This window comes from Aureococcus anophagefferens (assembly GCF_000186865.1).
Source record: "Aureococcus anophagefferens unplaced genomic scaffold AURANscaffold_3, whole genome shotgun sequence".
Lineage (NCBI taxonomy): Eukaryota > Pelagophyceae > Pelagomonadales > Pelagomonadaceae > Aureococcus > Aureococcus anophagefferens.
The window spans coordinates 250,802-264,815 of NW_008705563.1; the positions used below are offsets into that span (position 1 = coordinate 250,802).

Consider the following 14,014-nt stretch of genomic DNA (forward strand, 5'->3'; position numbering starts at 1 on the left):
ATAGCGCGAGGCTGTGCGAGGCTGACATGTTTAGGTTTGGGCGGAGCTTCGCTTTCGATCGTCGGCATCGAGGCATTGGCCGCCAGTGACTGTCGTCTGCAAGAATTGAACCTTTGGAACTGTTCCGTAATCTCAGATGCTTGTGTCGCCGCGTTACTGCCGATGCTGAGTGCAGCACCGAAGTTGACGATCGATCTCGATGGGACTAGCGTCACTGTGGCTTCGGTGTCCATGCTCGCGAACGCGGTTCCGAATCTGGTTTCTCTCTCTCTATACACCAACTCGTGCATCATCACTTACGAAGCCTGTGCGGCCCTGAAGGGCTGCCGTGCTTTGAAAGATCTCTGCGTGGATCACGAGCTTGACGGAGTTCCAGCCGATGTCTTCGACGATCTCAAAACCTCCAATCCAAGCCTAGTTATAGAGTAGAGCCTAGTTAGCCTAGTTATTCTCTCAGGCTGAATTCAACTTGTGGCCTCATAGTTCTCGAAATCGTCGGAACGGAACTTAGTCGAACGCCGGGCGGGCCCGGGAAGGGGCCGCGGAGCCTCACTTGGCCTTGGGCGCGTAGCCCGGGAGGATCTCCGCGAGGTCGACCTTGCGGCCCTCGGCGAGGCTCAGGTGCGCCGCGGCGCCCATGGCGACGGCCATGGTGCCGTCGCGCACGGACACGGGGACGTCGAGGCCGTGGGCCGCCGCCGTCGCGAAGGCGCCGAGCTCGAAGTAGGTCGCGCCCTCGTGGAAGCCCGCGGCCTTGATCTTGTCGTCGACGCCGACGTGCTCGACCTCGGCGGCGGAGCGCTCGCCGTCGCGCGGCGGCACGCGCGAGGGCGCGAGGGACGTCGCGGAGCGCATGGTGACGCGGAAGGTGCACTCGGGGCACTTGGCCTCGGCCTTGCCCAGCGTGCCGACGACGGACACGGCCTCGGTCTGCATGTCCTCCGCGAACATGCAGAGGTCGAGCGCGGACGTCGCGCCCGACGCGTAGGTGACGATGACCAGCGCGAAGTCGAGGATGTCGGGCTTCTCGCCGTCGTAGGACTCGTCCTGGTGGTTGACGCCGCCGCCGCCGGACGCGTAGACGGAGACGACGTCGTCCTGGACCAAACGCCGCATCAAATCGAAGAAGTGGCACGCCTTCTCGACGAGCGTGCCGCCGGTCCACTTGTTGAAGCGGTTCCAGTGGCCCACCTTGTGCAGAAAGGGGAAGCGGTGCTCGCGGATGGACACCATCTTCGTCGCGCCCAATTTCTTCGAGTCGACGGTCTCGACGAGCTTCGCGATCGGCGGCATCCACCGGTACTCCATGCCGACCATGAAGCACGGCTTGCCGCCGTGGCAGTGCTTCGCGACGAGGCCCTCGACCTCGACGCAGTGCGGGACCGTCGTGCACATGGGCTTCTCGCAGAGCACGTGGAACTCCTCGCGCGGGAGCGCTTCGCGCAGCAGGTCGACGTGCTGGTAGTTGGGCGTGCAGATGATCAGCGCGTCGGCGCCGCAGCCGAAGAGCGCGTGCCAGTCGTCGAAGACTTTGCAGTCCTCGAAGCCGCAGGTGTCCAGCGTCTCCCGCGCCTCGCGCATGCCGCGGGCGTCGCTGTCGGCGACGGCGACGATGGTGCAGCCGCGGTCCTTGAGGAGGCAGATGTTCCGGATGTGCTCCAGGCCCATGGCGCCCGTGCCCGCGATGCAGAACTTGAGCGGGGCCTTCTCGTAGGCCGCCATGGTGGCGGGGCGGCGGGCGAGGTTGCACAGCGTCGGAATGCCCCAGTTCTCGAGCGCTTGCGGCACCATCGGCACCATCTCGGCACCGCTCGACAACATGGGCCTTGGCGCCGGACGATGGTGATGCAGCCCATTTGAGTAGCCCATCATGTATCGCGACTACCTGCCGGGCCTCATCATCGGCGCCTTCCTCGCCTTCTTCGGGCGGCTCCGGGCCCTGCACGACCACGCGCTCGCGAACGTGGAGGACCACCACGACTCGTCGTCGCGGAGCGCCGTCGCCGAGTCGCTGCGGCTCCACGCGGCGCAGCGGGTCGTCGCGACGCTGGACCCGGACCTGCCCTTCTTCGAGGCCTGCGCGCCGTCGCAGACGTGCGCGCGGAACCTGCACGAGCCCGCGCGCGACCGGCTTTTGGCGGACCCGCGCGACGGCGTCGCGGACCCGCTGCCGGAGTCGTGGCCCCGGGCCGCCTACGACCGCGCCGCCGCGCTGGACGCCGTGCGGTCGGGCGCCTGCGCGCCGAGCGCCGCCGTGCCGCGGGGCCTCGCGCGGCCGGGGACGCGGGACGACGCGCCGTGCGCGTACGTCTGGACGGCCGAGGGCCGCCGCCGGCCGGCGGCGCCGGCGCCGGCGCCGCCGGCCGCGGGCCCCTTCGCCGAGCGCCTGCGCGACACCGTCGGCGCGGCGCTCGGCGCCGGCGCGTCGGCGCGCGTCTACTGGACCGTCGCCGACGCGAGCCGCGCGGCGGCCGTCGCCGAGTTCTTCCAGGCCTACGCGCGATTGGTCGCGCCGAACGAGGCGCCGGGCGTCGCCGCGGCGGCCGTCGCCGTGACCGTCGGCGTGGACGCGGCGAGCGCGCCGGGCCGCGTCGTCGTCGCCTGGCGGCCCGAGGGCGCCGCGGCCGCGGAGCTCTGCGAGCGGCGCGGCCGCTTCGGCGCGGCGTTCGCCGCGGACCGCGCGTTCGCGCGCGACGTCGCGCTGGCGACGGGCGGCGTCGACACGCAGCCGCCGGGCGACCGGGGCGTCCCGCCGGCGGGCCGCCGCGCCGAGCGGACGCAGCTCGGCGTCCAGGGCACGGGCGGCATCGACTACCAGGGCTTCGTGCCGCCCAGGGCAGGACAAGGGTGATTCAACGTCGCTTCAACGTGAGTGTTCCGCGCGCGCGCGTTCCGGAAACAGCACCCACGCTTCGAGGGCGCTCCGAGAGATGATCGCTCGTCCAAAAATCAGCCGAAACGAGTGGAAACCGGCCGAGAGAGGAGCCTTTGAAGTTGGGAATTTCGCACTCTTGTCCTGCCCAGGTGCCGCCGCGCCTCGCGAAGCTCCAGACGGAGGCCGTCCAGGCCGAGCGCCGGGGGTCGGGCGACGCGCGCGTCAAGTTCGCCGCGCGGTCCGCGGGCGCCGGCGCCTGCCGCCACGCGGCGGCCTGGGCGACGGTCGCGGCGTTCCTATCCGCGCCCGCGGCGGACCCGTGGCGCGCCGCGGCGTTCCTCAAGGTCGACGCCGCCGCCTTCTTCGCCGCGCCGCCCCAGGGCCTCTTCGACGCGGCGCGCGGCGTCGACGGCCTCGTCGTCGCCGCGCGGTCGGGCGTCGACCCGCGGGGCGAGGCGCAGCGGAAGATCCGGCCCGAGCGCATCGGCGGCGCGGCGACGGCCTGCGTCGTCGCCTGCGAGCGCGGCGCGGCGGCGGCGGCGCGGGCCGCCGACGCGCTCGCGGCCGCGGCGGCGCGGCTCCTGCGCGACGTCGCCGTCGTCGCGGCCGCGGGCGACGACTGGCGGCCGGAGCTCAACCACTCCGCGCGCGTCGCCGCGCTCGCCGCGGCCGCGGACGAGGACTCGTTATTGCGGTGCCTCGTCGCCGAAGGCGCGCGCGACGCCGACGCGCGGCGGCGCCGGGGCTGCGGCGACGGCGACCTCGCCGCGGCCGCGGCGCGCGCGGCGCTCGGCGCTTCGCCGCCGCGCGACGCCGTCCGCCTCCTCGACGCGGAGACGGTCGTGAGCCACGAGCACCCGGCCATCCTGAGCGGCTCCACGGTCGTCCACGTCCGCGGCGGCGACGACGACCTCGACGCGGCGGACGACGTCAAGGCCGGCGGCCGCGGCGGCGGCTCCGCGACGACGCCCTACGCGTCCATCGCGCGCGTCGCCAAGGAGCTCCAGCTCTGGGAGGGCGCCGACGACGGCTTCGGCGACGCCTACTACGCCGTCGGGCGCCACCGGCGCTACGTCGCCGTCGAGGACAGCCTCTTCGCGACGCGGCCGCCGGCGCGGGAAACGGGGCGCCCGACTTCGAAGGCTCGGCCGGTTTCCGCTCGTTTCGGCCGATGGTTGGACGAGCGATCGTCCCTCGGAGCGGTCTCGGATGTTTCTTTCCTGGAACGCGCGCCCTTTGCACGTTGAAGCGACGTTGCGTCGCAGGCTGCCGCCGGACTTCCACGCGGGCGAGAAGCTCGCGCTCGTCGCGTTCAACCTGGCGCTCGCGGCGTACTTCACGGGCCGCGTCGCCGTGCTGCCCGCGGGGCTCCACTTCGAGAAGTTCTACTATTTGTGGGAATTCGTCGACGTCGAGGCGTTCTTCGGGCCCCTGGGCGTCCAGTTCCGCGAGTCGAATTTCTTGAACCACCCGCGGCTCCAGGTCCGCGGCGCGGCGTCCATGGGCCGCGTGACCGTGCTCGGCGACGGGCGCGTCGCCGCGGCGGCCGTCGAGGACGTGGGCCGCGACTACGACGCGCGCGCGGCGCTGGGCGCCAGGTACTACGCCGCTACTGACCTCGGGCGGCGGCTCCCGTATCTGGTCGCGAACGAGGACCCGCGCGTCCGGGACGCGGACGTGCTCTACCTGGACATGGACGCGACGATGACGAACGCGCTAGTCTTCCCCGAGCGCCTCTGCTTCGTCAAGGGGCCCCAGAGCCGGAGCGGCCACGGCTGCCTCCGCGACGGCAAGGTCGAGGACTGGCTCGGCCTCTTCTACGACCTCGGCGCGTGGTGCTCCTTCGAGACGAAGACGCTCCGGGGCCTGAATCTGATCACGGCGTCCGACGACTGCGCCGCGAAGCGCGCCGAGGACGCGCGGCGGGGCCGGCTCGACCGCATCGCGCCCGTCGCGAACCGGACGAGGCCGGGCAAGTTCATCGCGCGCGGCGGCGAGGCCGCCATCGCCCGGAAGATGCAGGACCAGAAGTACGCGGCGCTGCGCGCGGAGCGGGGCGGGCTGCGGGCGGAGCCCAACGAGTTCGGGTGAGGGGGACGTCGTAACGCGTCGAGGCTGCCCAGTCGCCGCCGGCGAGTTTGAACGAGGCCGTCGACCAACTTCGGACTCAACAATACTTATATATCCCTAAAATCGCTTCACATATACCGCATCGCAAACCATATCCTCCCAGCCAAATTTTTGGGGAACGGAAAAATTCACCGCGAAGCGTGTCGCGGCGGGAGGGGGTTCTGTGTCGGACGGGGGGGGCGCGCGTCCGACACAGAACCCCCATGACAACCCCGCCGCGCCCGCACCGCGCATCCCGCGCGACTGCCATTCACACGCCCGGTCCCCGCTGTCCGCGGCGCCGGGCGCCGGCGCGTGAAGGGCAGCCGCTGCGGCACCCCATCTGAGCGAGCGGCCACCCCCCAATCCCGCCGCCCCGCCGCTCCCCCACCGGCGACCCGACGCGCCGCCCACCGTCCCCTTCCCCTTCCTCGAGCCCGGGTCGCTTGCGACCAGCTCCCCCAAACAAAAATTTTTTTTCTTCCGGAACGATCAAGTTCGACTCGCGCGTCCGCGCGCGATCGACTTTTCAAAACAACAAAAATCCAATGTGAGCTGCACGGAACTAGATCCGACAATAGCCGGTCGGGTCGACCTATGTGTTCTACCGACCGAAGAGAACCAGCTGGCGAACGGTCCCTTGCCAAGGGCGTGCAGTGCGGATCCAGCGTCCCCAGCGAAACCGAAACAACACTCGCCGCACCCCTGCAGGTCGAAGCGTATACACCTGCCGCAGGGATCAACAGACCTTACCCCAACGCGCGCAGGATGGCAGCCTCTCTGGTGGCACCAGGACCCGTCTAGGGGGGGCACGAAATAGTAATCACCGACACGAAGCCATCGACCCCAATTGATCGACCCTCCATCGACCCTCCAGCGGCTGTGGTAAAAAACGCGCGTCGCGCCGCAGACCACCTGGGTTCTTCGCGGCCGCCCAGCGCCGACGCGACGCACGCCGACCGGTCCTGCGCGCCGCCTCGCCGCCGTGACCCGGCACCCGCGCGCGTGTGCCCCCGGCCCCCGCCCATGGAGCCCATGGAGGTCGACGACCCCGGCGGCGCCGGAGCGACGACGAACGCCCTCAAGGCGCTCCTCGCGGTGCTCGCGGCGCAGCGGGACCCGCGCGTCCTGCGCGGCGCCGTGGCGCGCCTCGGCCCGGCCGACGCACTCGTCGCGCTCGAGGCCGCGCTCGAGGCGCTCGACCGGGGACAGCGCGACGCGGGCCTCCGGCTCCTCGCGTGCGCGCGGGGGCGCCTGGAAAAGTCGTCGCCGGCCGTCGCCGCGACCTTCGCGCGCTTCCTGGCGCGGCCCGGCGACGCCGTCGTCGGCGCGGCCGTCGCGCGCGCGTTCTTTCCCAACGTCGCCGCGCCGGGCGCACCGCCCGTCCTCGACTGCGCCGACGGCGCCGAGCGGGCCCTCGAGTGGCTGGCGCGCGCCCACGACGAGCGGGCGGGCCTGGCGCGCCTCGTCGCCGACTTTGGCGCCGCGTGCTGCGGGGAGGACGTATGCCGCGTCGGCGCGGCGCTCGACTGGGTGTTGTGTCGCCTGTCGTCGCCTCGATCCGTCGCGGACCCGCCGTCGCCGCGCGTCGGCCTGCTGGTCGGGGCGCTGCCCCTCCTGAGCGACGCCGACGGCGAGGCCGTGGGTTTGCGTTTGATGCGGCGCCTCGTCGGCCCGGCGCGCGTCGACGACGAGGGCCTGTTCCGCGCCGCGCGGGCGATGGCGCGCTGGCCCGCGGGGCCGGCGAACCCGACGGCGCCCTGGGTCGCGGCGCTCGCGACGGTCGTCGCGACGTCGGGCCGGACGCGCGCCCTCGACGGGTTCGTGCTCGCGTGCTGCTTGGGCGCGTCGTGCCGCGCGCGGAACCTCGCGCGGCGGCCGGACGAGGGCGCGGAGCGGGACCTGCTCGGCGGCCTCGACCTCGTGGAGACGCTGCTCGCGGCGCGGGGCACGCCCGCGACGGCCGTCGCCGTGCTGCCGCACCTGCGGTGCGTGCTCAAGGCCGCGCGGACGCCGCGGCGGGCGCTCGCGCGGACCGAGAAATTGTTGCGGGCCATCCTCGCGTCCTTCCCGGGCATCCGCAAGGACCACCACGACTTCTTCCGGTTCCTGCGGCCCGACGCGGCGAAGGACGGCGCCGCGGCGGCGGCCGCGGCGGCCGCGCGCGGCGCCGCGCCGCCGCCGAAGCGGCCGCCGGGCCGGCCGCCGGGGCTGCGGAACCTCGGCAACTCGTGCTACGTCAACGCGTGCCTCCGGGCGCTCCACGCGACGGCGGCCCTGCGGCGGTTGCTGCTCTGCGGCCCGCCGGCGCGCGACGAGGCGGTCGCGGCGCCCGCGCTGACGCCGTCGAAGCGGCCGCTCGACGCGCTTCCGAGGGTCACGCCGCGGCTCCGGGAGGCGCTGGCGCTCCTCGAGGGCAGCGACCGGCCCGGCCTAGCGCTACGGAGCCTCCGGGGCTCGTTCCGGGCGCCCTACGACGGCGCGGACCAGCAGGACGCCGCGGAGTTCCTGCACTACGTCCTCGACGCGCTCGAAGACGAGGCGGATCTCGGCGGGCCCGCGGTCGTCGGCGACGCGGCGAAGCGCGCGGCGGCGGCGCGCGAGCTCGACGCGGTCTTCGGGGGCGTGCTGGAGACGTCCATCGAGTGCGAGCGGTGCGGCGCGGTGTCGACGACGCGGCACGGCGTCTGCGGGAAACTCGACGTCTGCGTGCCCGACGACGGCGCGCCGCGGAAGAACGAGGTCGGCTGCGCGCCCCGGGAGCCGGCGGCGAAGCCCGCGTCGCTCCAGGACCTCGTGCGCGACCAGTACCTCGCGGAGGAGGTGTTGGAGGGCGACGCCGCGTACGCGTGCGACGCGTGCGCCGCCAAGGTCCGCGCGACGCGGACGCGCCGCTTCGACGCGATGCCCGCGCACCTCGTCGTCTCCCTGGGGCGCTTCCGCTACGACGCGGCGACGAACCGGCGGCGTAAAGTGGCGACGCCCGTCGACGCGCCGCGCGTGCTCCGGCTGCCCGCGGACGGGCGCGACGTCGCCTACGCGCTCTACGCGGTCGTCGTCCACGCGGGCGCGTCGCCGCACCACGGCCACTACTACGCCTACGCGACGGATTCCGACGTGGCCGCGTCGGAGCGGCCGCCGGCCTGGTCCCTGTTCGACGACATGGACGTGCGGCCCGTGGACGCGGCCGCGCCGTCGACGCCGCGGTCCGCGGCCGCGTCGCCCTACGTGCTCTTCTACGCGCGGATCGGCGGCGGCTGCCCGCGGGCGGGGGGCGCGCCGGCGTGGCGCGCGGGGCTCCGGGCCTTCGTCGACGCGGACAACGCGGCCTACGGCCGCGGCGACGGCGACGAGCCGGGGCCCGCGCCCCGGGGGCCGCCGCCGCCGCCGCGCGGCGGCGCGGGCGGCGCCGAGCCCTTCGCGGGGGGCGGCGCGCTCGGGGGGCACTGGGGCGTGAGCTAACTTTTTGACCGGTGAGGAGCCGACCGGTGGCGCCGCGTGGGCACGCCGGCACTTGCGCCGGCGCGCCAATCGGCGGCTTCTGTGTCGCCCATTCCGCTGGCTGCGGCGCGCGCGGTTCTGCTGCAATCATGATGCCCCGACATCTTTTGAGGCGCTACTTACGACAAGAGGCGTCCAAAGGAAGCCTCTCAGATCTGCTCGAGGTTGGCGATCGCTTCGGAGATTTCCTTCACGAGGCCGACGAGCGGCGCGGTCTCCTCGACCTTCGTCGAGCTCAGGAGGTCGAGGCGCGCCTGCTCGAGCTTCTGGTAGAGCGCCTGCAGCATGTCGTCGACCGCCGGGTTGCGTCGCCGCGCGGGCGCGGGCGCGGCGGCCGCGGGCGCGGGCGCGGCGGCCGCGGGCGCGCCGCCGGCTTGCGGGGGCGGGTAGTACTGGGGCGGGGGCGCGGCGGGCGCGCCCGCGGGCGCGCCGCCGTAGTACTCGTTCGCCGCGGACGGCGGCTGCGGCGCGTAGTCTCCCCGGTTGGCCATGTCCAGCTGGAACTCGTGGTACTCGCGCTCGCGCCCCGGCATCGGCGTCTCCTGGCTGACCGAATACATCTTCCGCGAGCCGTCCGGCCCCACGGCCACGGGACCGGGCGCGCCGCCCGGCGGAGGCGCGTAGGGGACCCCGTTCGGTCCGGGCGCGCCGCCCGCGCCGGGCGGCGGCTGCTGCGGCGCCCCCGGCCCGGGCATGCCCGGCGACGGGCCCCTCGAGCCGTGCGGCCGCTTGAAGTCGGCGGTCGACTGGTCGAAAAAGTTGTTCTGGATGCCAGGGCTCTTTTGGCGGCGCTCGTCGTCGATCGGCGGCTTATCCCTCATCGTCACCGCGCGCCGGGTGACGGACGGCGCGCGGCCGCGACCGAGCCGCGCGGTGGAGGGCACGTACGCGCCGGCGAGCGTCGGGAGCAGGAGCGCCATGGCGGCCTGGAGCCAATTCAAAGTCTTCATCGTTCGTCACTGGGGCCGACCACTTCGCAAAACTGCAAGGTTGCGTGCGCGAGTGCCGCGAGTGCACGCTCGCAGCAACGTCGACCTTTAGCCCGTGATTTTTTGCAAAGACCTGCTCGAAACTTGCGCGCGCTTGGTGGAGCCGCGAAGCGGGCTTGCGCGGTGGTCACGAACCGACCGGTCCCCTTCGGGAAGACGCCGCGGCCGACCCCGGCCGGTCGTGGCCGCGGCACCGCAGGACCGTGACAGCCTCCGAGTCAGCTGCGCCGGACAATTCCCCGGCGACGCCACCACCGCAGCAGCATGATGGCGACACGGACCGCCGGATTTTTTACGGTGGAGATGCGACGGTCGACCCCCAGAAACCCCCAGCCTACCCCCGGCTGGACGAGCGAGCTCTCCGGTCATCGACGCCGAAGGCGAATTCCCGGCGCCAGCGGCTAACGGACGCAGCGGCGCGCGCGGCTCCGCTGCAGCAATTCTCACAGGGCGTTTCTCACTCCCGCGCGCGTGGAAGCACCCGAAAAAAACGTGCACACCAAGCGCGAGCACTCGGGGTCGACGAGCGGCTCGTACAACCAATTGGCGGCGTCTGCTCTCCCGTGGTCGGCATGGCCCAACCGAGCATCATTTCTCGCGCCGCGGCCTTCGATGACCTTCCCGCCGACGCGCTCGAACCGGCCCGCTGGTGCGACCCGAAGAGCGATCTGCCGGCCGCGGCACACGGCGCCGCCGCGACGGAATCCTTTTTGAGAACGTTCGCGAAGCGGCGCCGCCAGTCCTACCATCCGGGCGGACGCGCGGCGCCGGAGCTCCTCCCGACGGCGGCGCCGGCGCCGCCGCTCCTCCCGACGACGACGCCGCCCCCGCTTCCGCGGCGCGCGATCTCGCCGCCGGCGATCGTCCGCCGGCCCGCGACGGCGCGCGTCGCCGGCGAGCATCCGGCGCCGTTGCTCCCGGAAATGAAGAACCCCGTGCTCGCCGAATCCGTCTCCGCGCCCCGGGCCTGGGCGCCGAGCCGCCCGCCCCCGGTGCGCACGTCGTCGTCCGCCTCGGGGAACGACCTGCGGCGCATCGCGGCCGCGGCCGCCTTCCTCGCGCGCGGCTCCGTGGACGAGCTCCTCGGCGACATCCGCATCGACGACGACGACGACCTGGACCGCGTCTCCTTCTCCAGCTGGGCCGCGGACTGCGACCCGACGTCGCCGCGGACGCCGACGTCGTCCTTCGTCTGCTGACGACCCCGCCCCTGTGTCTCCCCCCCCTCCAAAGTGTAAGCGTCGTGGCCGCCGCCCTACGGCTTCAGGAAGTCCGCGAGCGATTTGGGCTCGCTCGCCGCGGGCGGCGCGACGGGGTCGAGGTCGTCCGCGATCGGCGGCGCGCCGCGCAGCGACGTCGTCGAGCTCGCCCGCGGCTCCGGCCGCGTCTTCGGCGCGGCGACGGAGTCGTCGAGGAGCTTCGACCTGGCCGACGGCTTGAGCACGAAGGCGCCCATGGGCTTGTCGAGGTCCGCGGCGTTTTTCAGCTTCGGCCTTTCGCCGAGGCCCCAGCAGCCGAGCTGGACGCCGCACTCGGCGAGGACGCGGTGCGCCCGCAGCGACGACGCGTCGTCGCCCTTCTCCACGAGGAGCCCCGCGAGCTCCACGGCCGTCGCGTCGAGCTCGCCGGCGCCGACCATGGAGCCGGTCAAGAGGTCCAACTGGTCGTCCAAGATGTCCCTCTCGCCGTCCAGGGCCGACGGCGTCGTCGGCGCCGGCGGCGCGGGCGGCATCGTCGCCGCCGGCGGCGCGTTCTCGTCGAGGCTGGCCATCGTCCGGTGTTCGAATCGGGAGAGCTGCCCGTCGTCGAAGGGCTGCCGAGGCGCTTGAAGCCGTCCTTGATCTCGCATTGCAGTGCTCCCCGATGGCTGTGTGAGCAAGCCTTGAACAACACCGCAGCTTGAGCAACGATGTACCTGCGGCCGCGCGCCCTCGCGCTCGCGCGGCGCTGCTTCGGCATCTGCGTCGCGCTCAGCGTCGTCGAGCGCTGGGGCGTGCTGCGCGCCTGTTACAGCGACGCGGGCGTGCTGCCCGTCGCCGCCTGGCGCGACGACGTCGGCGACGACCCGCTGCACCGCGCCGTCTGCCTCCACGCCTGGAGCGGGTCCCTGCGCTGGCAGCAGCTGCTGTCCGTGTCCCAGCTCGCGCTGGGGCTGCTCCTCGCCGTCGACGCGGCGCCGCGGACGTGCGCCGTTCTCTCGCTCTGGCTCTACGCGTCGGCGACGGCGCGCCACGCGCGCCTCGCCTTCATCCTCGACCGCTACGCCCACCTGCTGCTGCTCTGGGTCGCGCTGGCGCCGGCGAAGCCGCGGTCGGCCGCGGGGCTCGCGGCCGCGGCGCTGTACCGCGCGCAGCTCGCGTGGATCTACTGGGACGCGGGCTACGCCAAGCGGGCCGACCCGGACCGCGGCTGGGCGTCCGACGCGCGCGTCCCGGCGCTCGACGCCTACCTGCGCCACACGGCCGTCGGCGAGGCGCTGCGCGCGCTCCTCGGGCCCGGCGGCCTCCGCGCGTTGACGCCGACGGTGCCGGTCGTCGAGCTCGCCGCGCCGCTCCTCTGCGCCGTCGGCGCCCTCGCCGGGTCGACGACGGTCCAGTGGGTTGCCATCGGCGCCGTTTTCGCCATGCACGCGGGCATCGGCGCCGCCATGAACGGCGCGGGCTTGCTCTCCGTCTTCGCCGCGGCCGCGTGGGTTCCGGCGCTGCCCGTCGGACCGCCCGCGGCGCCCGCGCGGTCGACGCGCCGCGACGGGCTCCGCGTCCTGGTCTTGCTGGCCTTCGCGGGCGCCTGCGTCTGGCACGACCGCTTCGCGAGGCAGTGCCAGGACGCGACGCGGAGTCCGCTGACGGCGGTGTTCCACAACCGCTGGAACGTCTTCGCGGGCAGCGAGGACCACGTGACCTGGGAGATCATGCCCGCGCGGCGCGTCGACGGCGCCGTCGTCGACCTCTGGAACTACGGCGCGCCCGTGTCCTGGGCCATGCCGAAACGCGCCGCGCGCCGCGGCCGCTGGCGGTCGTTCCCGATGCTCGGCGACGGCGACGCGCCGCCCGGCGAGCTCGACCGCGTCTACGGCTACTTCTGCGGCGAGTACAACGCCGGGCGACCGGGCGACGAGCGCGTGACCCACTTCCACGCCTACATGCTCCAGGCGGACCTCGCGAATTCGTCCCGCGTGTCCAAGCGGCTCCTCCACGCGACGGCCTGCGCGTAGCGTTAGGGCTGTCGAAGAATCGATAACTTTCTTTAGAGGGGCGCCTAGAGCGCTCGGAACTGGTCGAGCGCAGTCTGGTTCGGATGCTCGTTGTCCATCATGATCCGCAGGATCGACGCCTTGCGGAAATCCGCGGCCCCGGCTTCCTCGTAGCAGCGGAAGAGCGCGGTCGCGAGGCGAGAGCATTCAGATGATAACTGCGCTCGGAACGCCTTTTTCGTCCTCGGTTTGAAATCGTCGTAATCCAGATACTCCGGAACATCGAATATGCTGAGCTTCCGGAAGCCGTAATGCTCCAAAGCGTCACTCATGGCCTGTAACCATCCCTGGTCGCTCTGGTAGAGCGACAATTGATAGCGGATCCGAGAATCAGCGTGTAAATAAATTCCGCCGCCGCCGTCCCCCTCGAAGAACCACGACAGATTTTTGAAGAAGGAGTCGCGGCCGGAGGCGACCGCGAGGTTGTAGTAGAAGGTCACCGCCGCGGGCGTCGAGGTCCAGGTCTGGCCGTCCCGGCCTTTGCCCTGCTTGAGCGCGTAGAACATGACGTTGCGCACGGCGGTGATCGCCGCCTTGCGCGTCTCGTCGCCCATCACGGCGTACTCCGGCAGGCCTCGGAGGTCGAGGTACGGCTTCAGCCGGTTGCCCAACTGTGCCTCGCGCAGGCCCAGCAAAGCAAGCTCGAACTGTTTGGCCTTCGTGCCGCCCAGAGACCAGTGCTCTGCGAGGAAGAGCAGCGCGTTGCGGTCCCGACAGCGGAACGTGACGGTCATGTAGTACAGCAGGTGCGAGGTCGCGAGGAGGAAGAGCTGGCCGCTGCCGACGCAGTTGAGGACAGCCGCGAGCATGCGCACCGAGTCGTACGTGAGCTTGGATTCTATCTCGTAATCGTAGGTGAGAGTGTAGTCGTTCGAATTTTGCACCCACGCGCAGAAGGTCGAGTCCGCGTTGCTGATGCCGCTCACGCCGTGCGTGTCCAAGACGACGCCGTCGGCGAAGGAGCCGTTGAGGAACAGCTGCCCGCTGCCAATTGGCAGCTGCGCGTAGGACGCGGCCTCGGCGCAGACGCCGTAGGCGTCGCGCAGGTCGCCGCCCTCCTCCCGCCGCTCGCGCTCCTCACCCTCGAAGATGTGGTCCGGCTTCCACCGGTAGCCGTTGTTCCGGTTGCGCTCGGGCTCGACGTAGGCGTCGCGCACGAGCGCGATGGCCTCCTCCTTGAGGTTCGGCGACACCTCGCTGAAGCTCGGGATCTCCGTCACCGTCCACCGCCGGTGCGGATCCCCCGCCGGCTTCCCGATGCCCGGCACGAGCATGTAGCCGCCGGCC

The 14,014-nt window shown here is 72.3% G+C and overlaps 5 protein-coding genes across 5 annotated transcripts in view; 2 read left to right on the forward strand and 3 right to left on the reverse strand.

The window, feature by feature from the left end:
* Positions 1–549: 549 nt before the first annotated feature.
* On the reverse strand, positions 550–1,722 carry AURANDRAFT_20990 (hypothetical protein; the record flags this gene model as incomplete). The annotated part of the gene is made up of 2 exons (XM_009035845.1): positions 550–801; positions 862–1,722. 2 exons carry the CDS (start codon positions 1,720–1,722, stop codon positions 550–552), a joined length of 1,113 nt encoding a protein of 370 aa, XP_009034093.1.
* A 148-nt stretch (positions 1,723–1,870) lies between these two features.
* On the forward strand, positions 1,871–4,966 carry AURANDRAFT_61539 (hypothetical protein; the record flags this gene model as incomplete). The annotated part of the gene is made up of 3 exons (XM_009035357.1): positions 1,871–2,824; positions 3,025–4,049; positions 4,141–4,966. 3 exons carry the CDS (start codon positions 1,871–1,873, stop codon positions 4,964–4,966), a joined length of 2,805 nt encoding a protein of 934 aa, XP_009033605.1.
* A 1,044-nt stretch (positions 4,967–6,010) lies between these two features.
* On the forward strand, positions 6,011–8,459 carry AURANDRAFT_70791 (hypothetical protein; the record flags this gene model as incomplete). The annotated part of the gene is made up of 1 exon (XM_009035358.1): positions 6,011–8,459. One exon carries the CDS (start codon positions 6,011–6,013, stop codon positions 8,444–8,446), a length of 2,436 nt encoding a protein of 811 aa, XP_009033606.1.
* Positions 8,460–10,729: 2,270 nt separating this feature from the next.
* On the reverse strand, positions 10,730–11,245 carry AURANDRAFT_61541 (hypothetical protein; the record flags this gene model as incomplete). Its single annotated transcript, XM_009035844.1, has 1 exon — positions 10,730–11,245. One exon carries the CDS (start codon positions 11,243–11,245, stop codon positions 10,730–10,732), a length of 516 nt encoding a protein of 171 aa, XP_009034092.1.
* A 1,487-nt stretch (positions 11,246–12,732) lies between these two features.
* Positions 12,733–14,014, reverse strand: part of AURANDRAFT_61542 (hypothetical protein) — a gene marked incomplete at both ends in the record, with an annotated part of 2,801 nt that continues 1,519 nt past the window's right edge. Inside the window, one exon of the mRNA XM_009035843.1 lies at positions 12,733–13,938. Coding sequence (XP_009034091.1) covers positions 12,733–13,938 — 1,206 coding nt within the window. The remainder of the gene's footprint in view (positions 13,939–14,014) is intronic.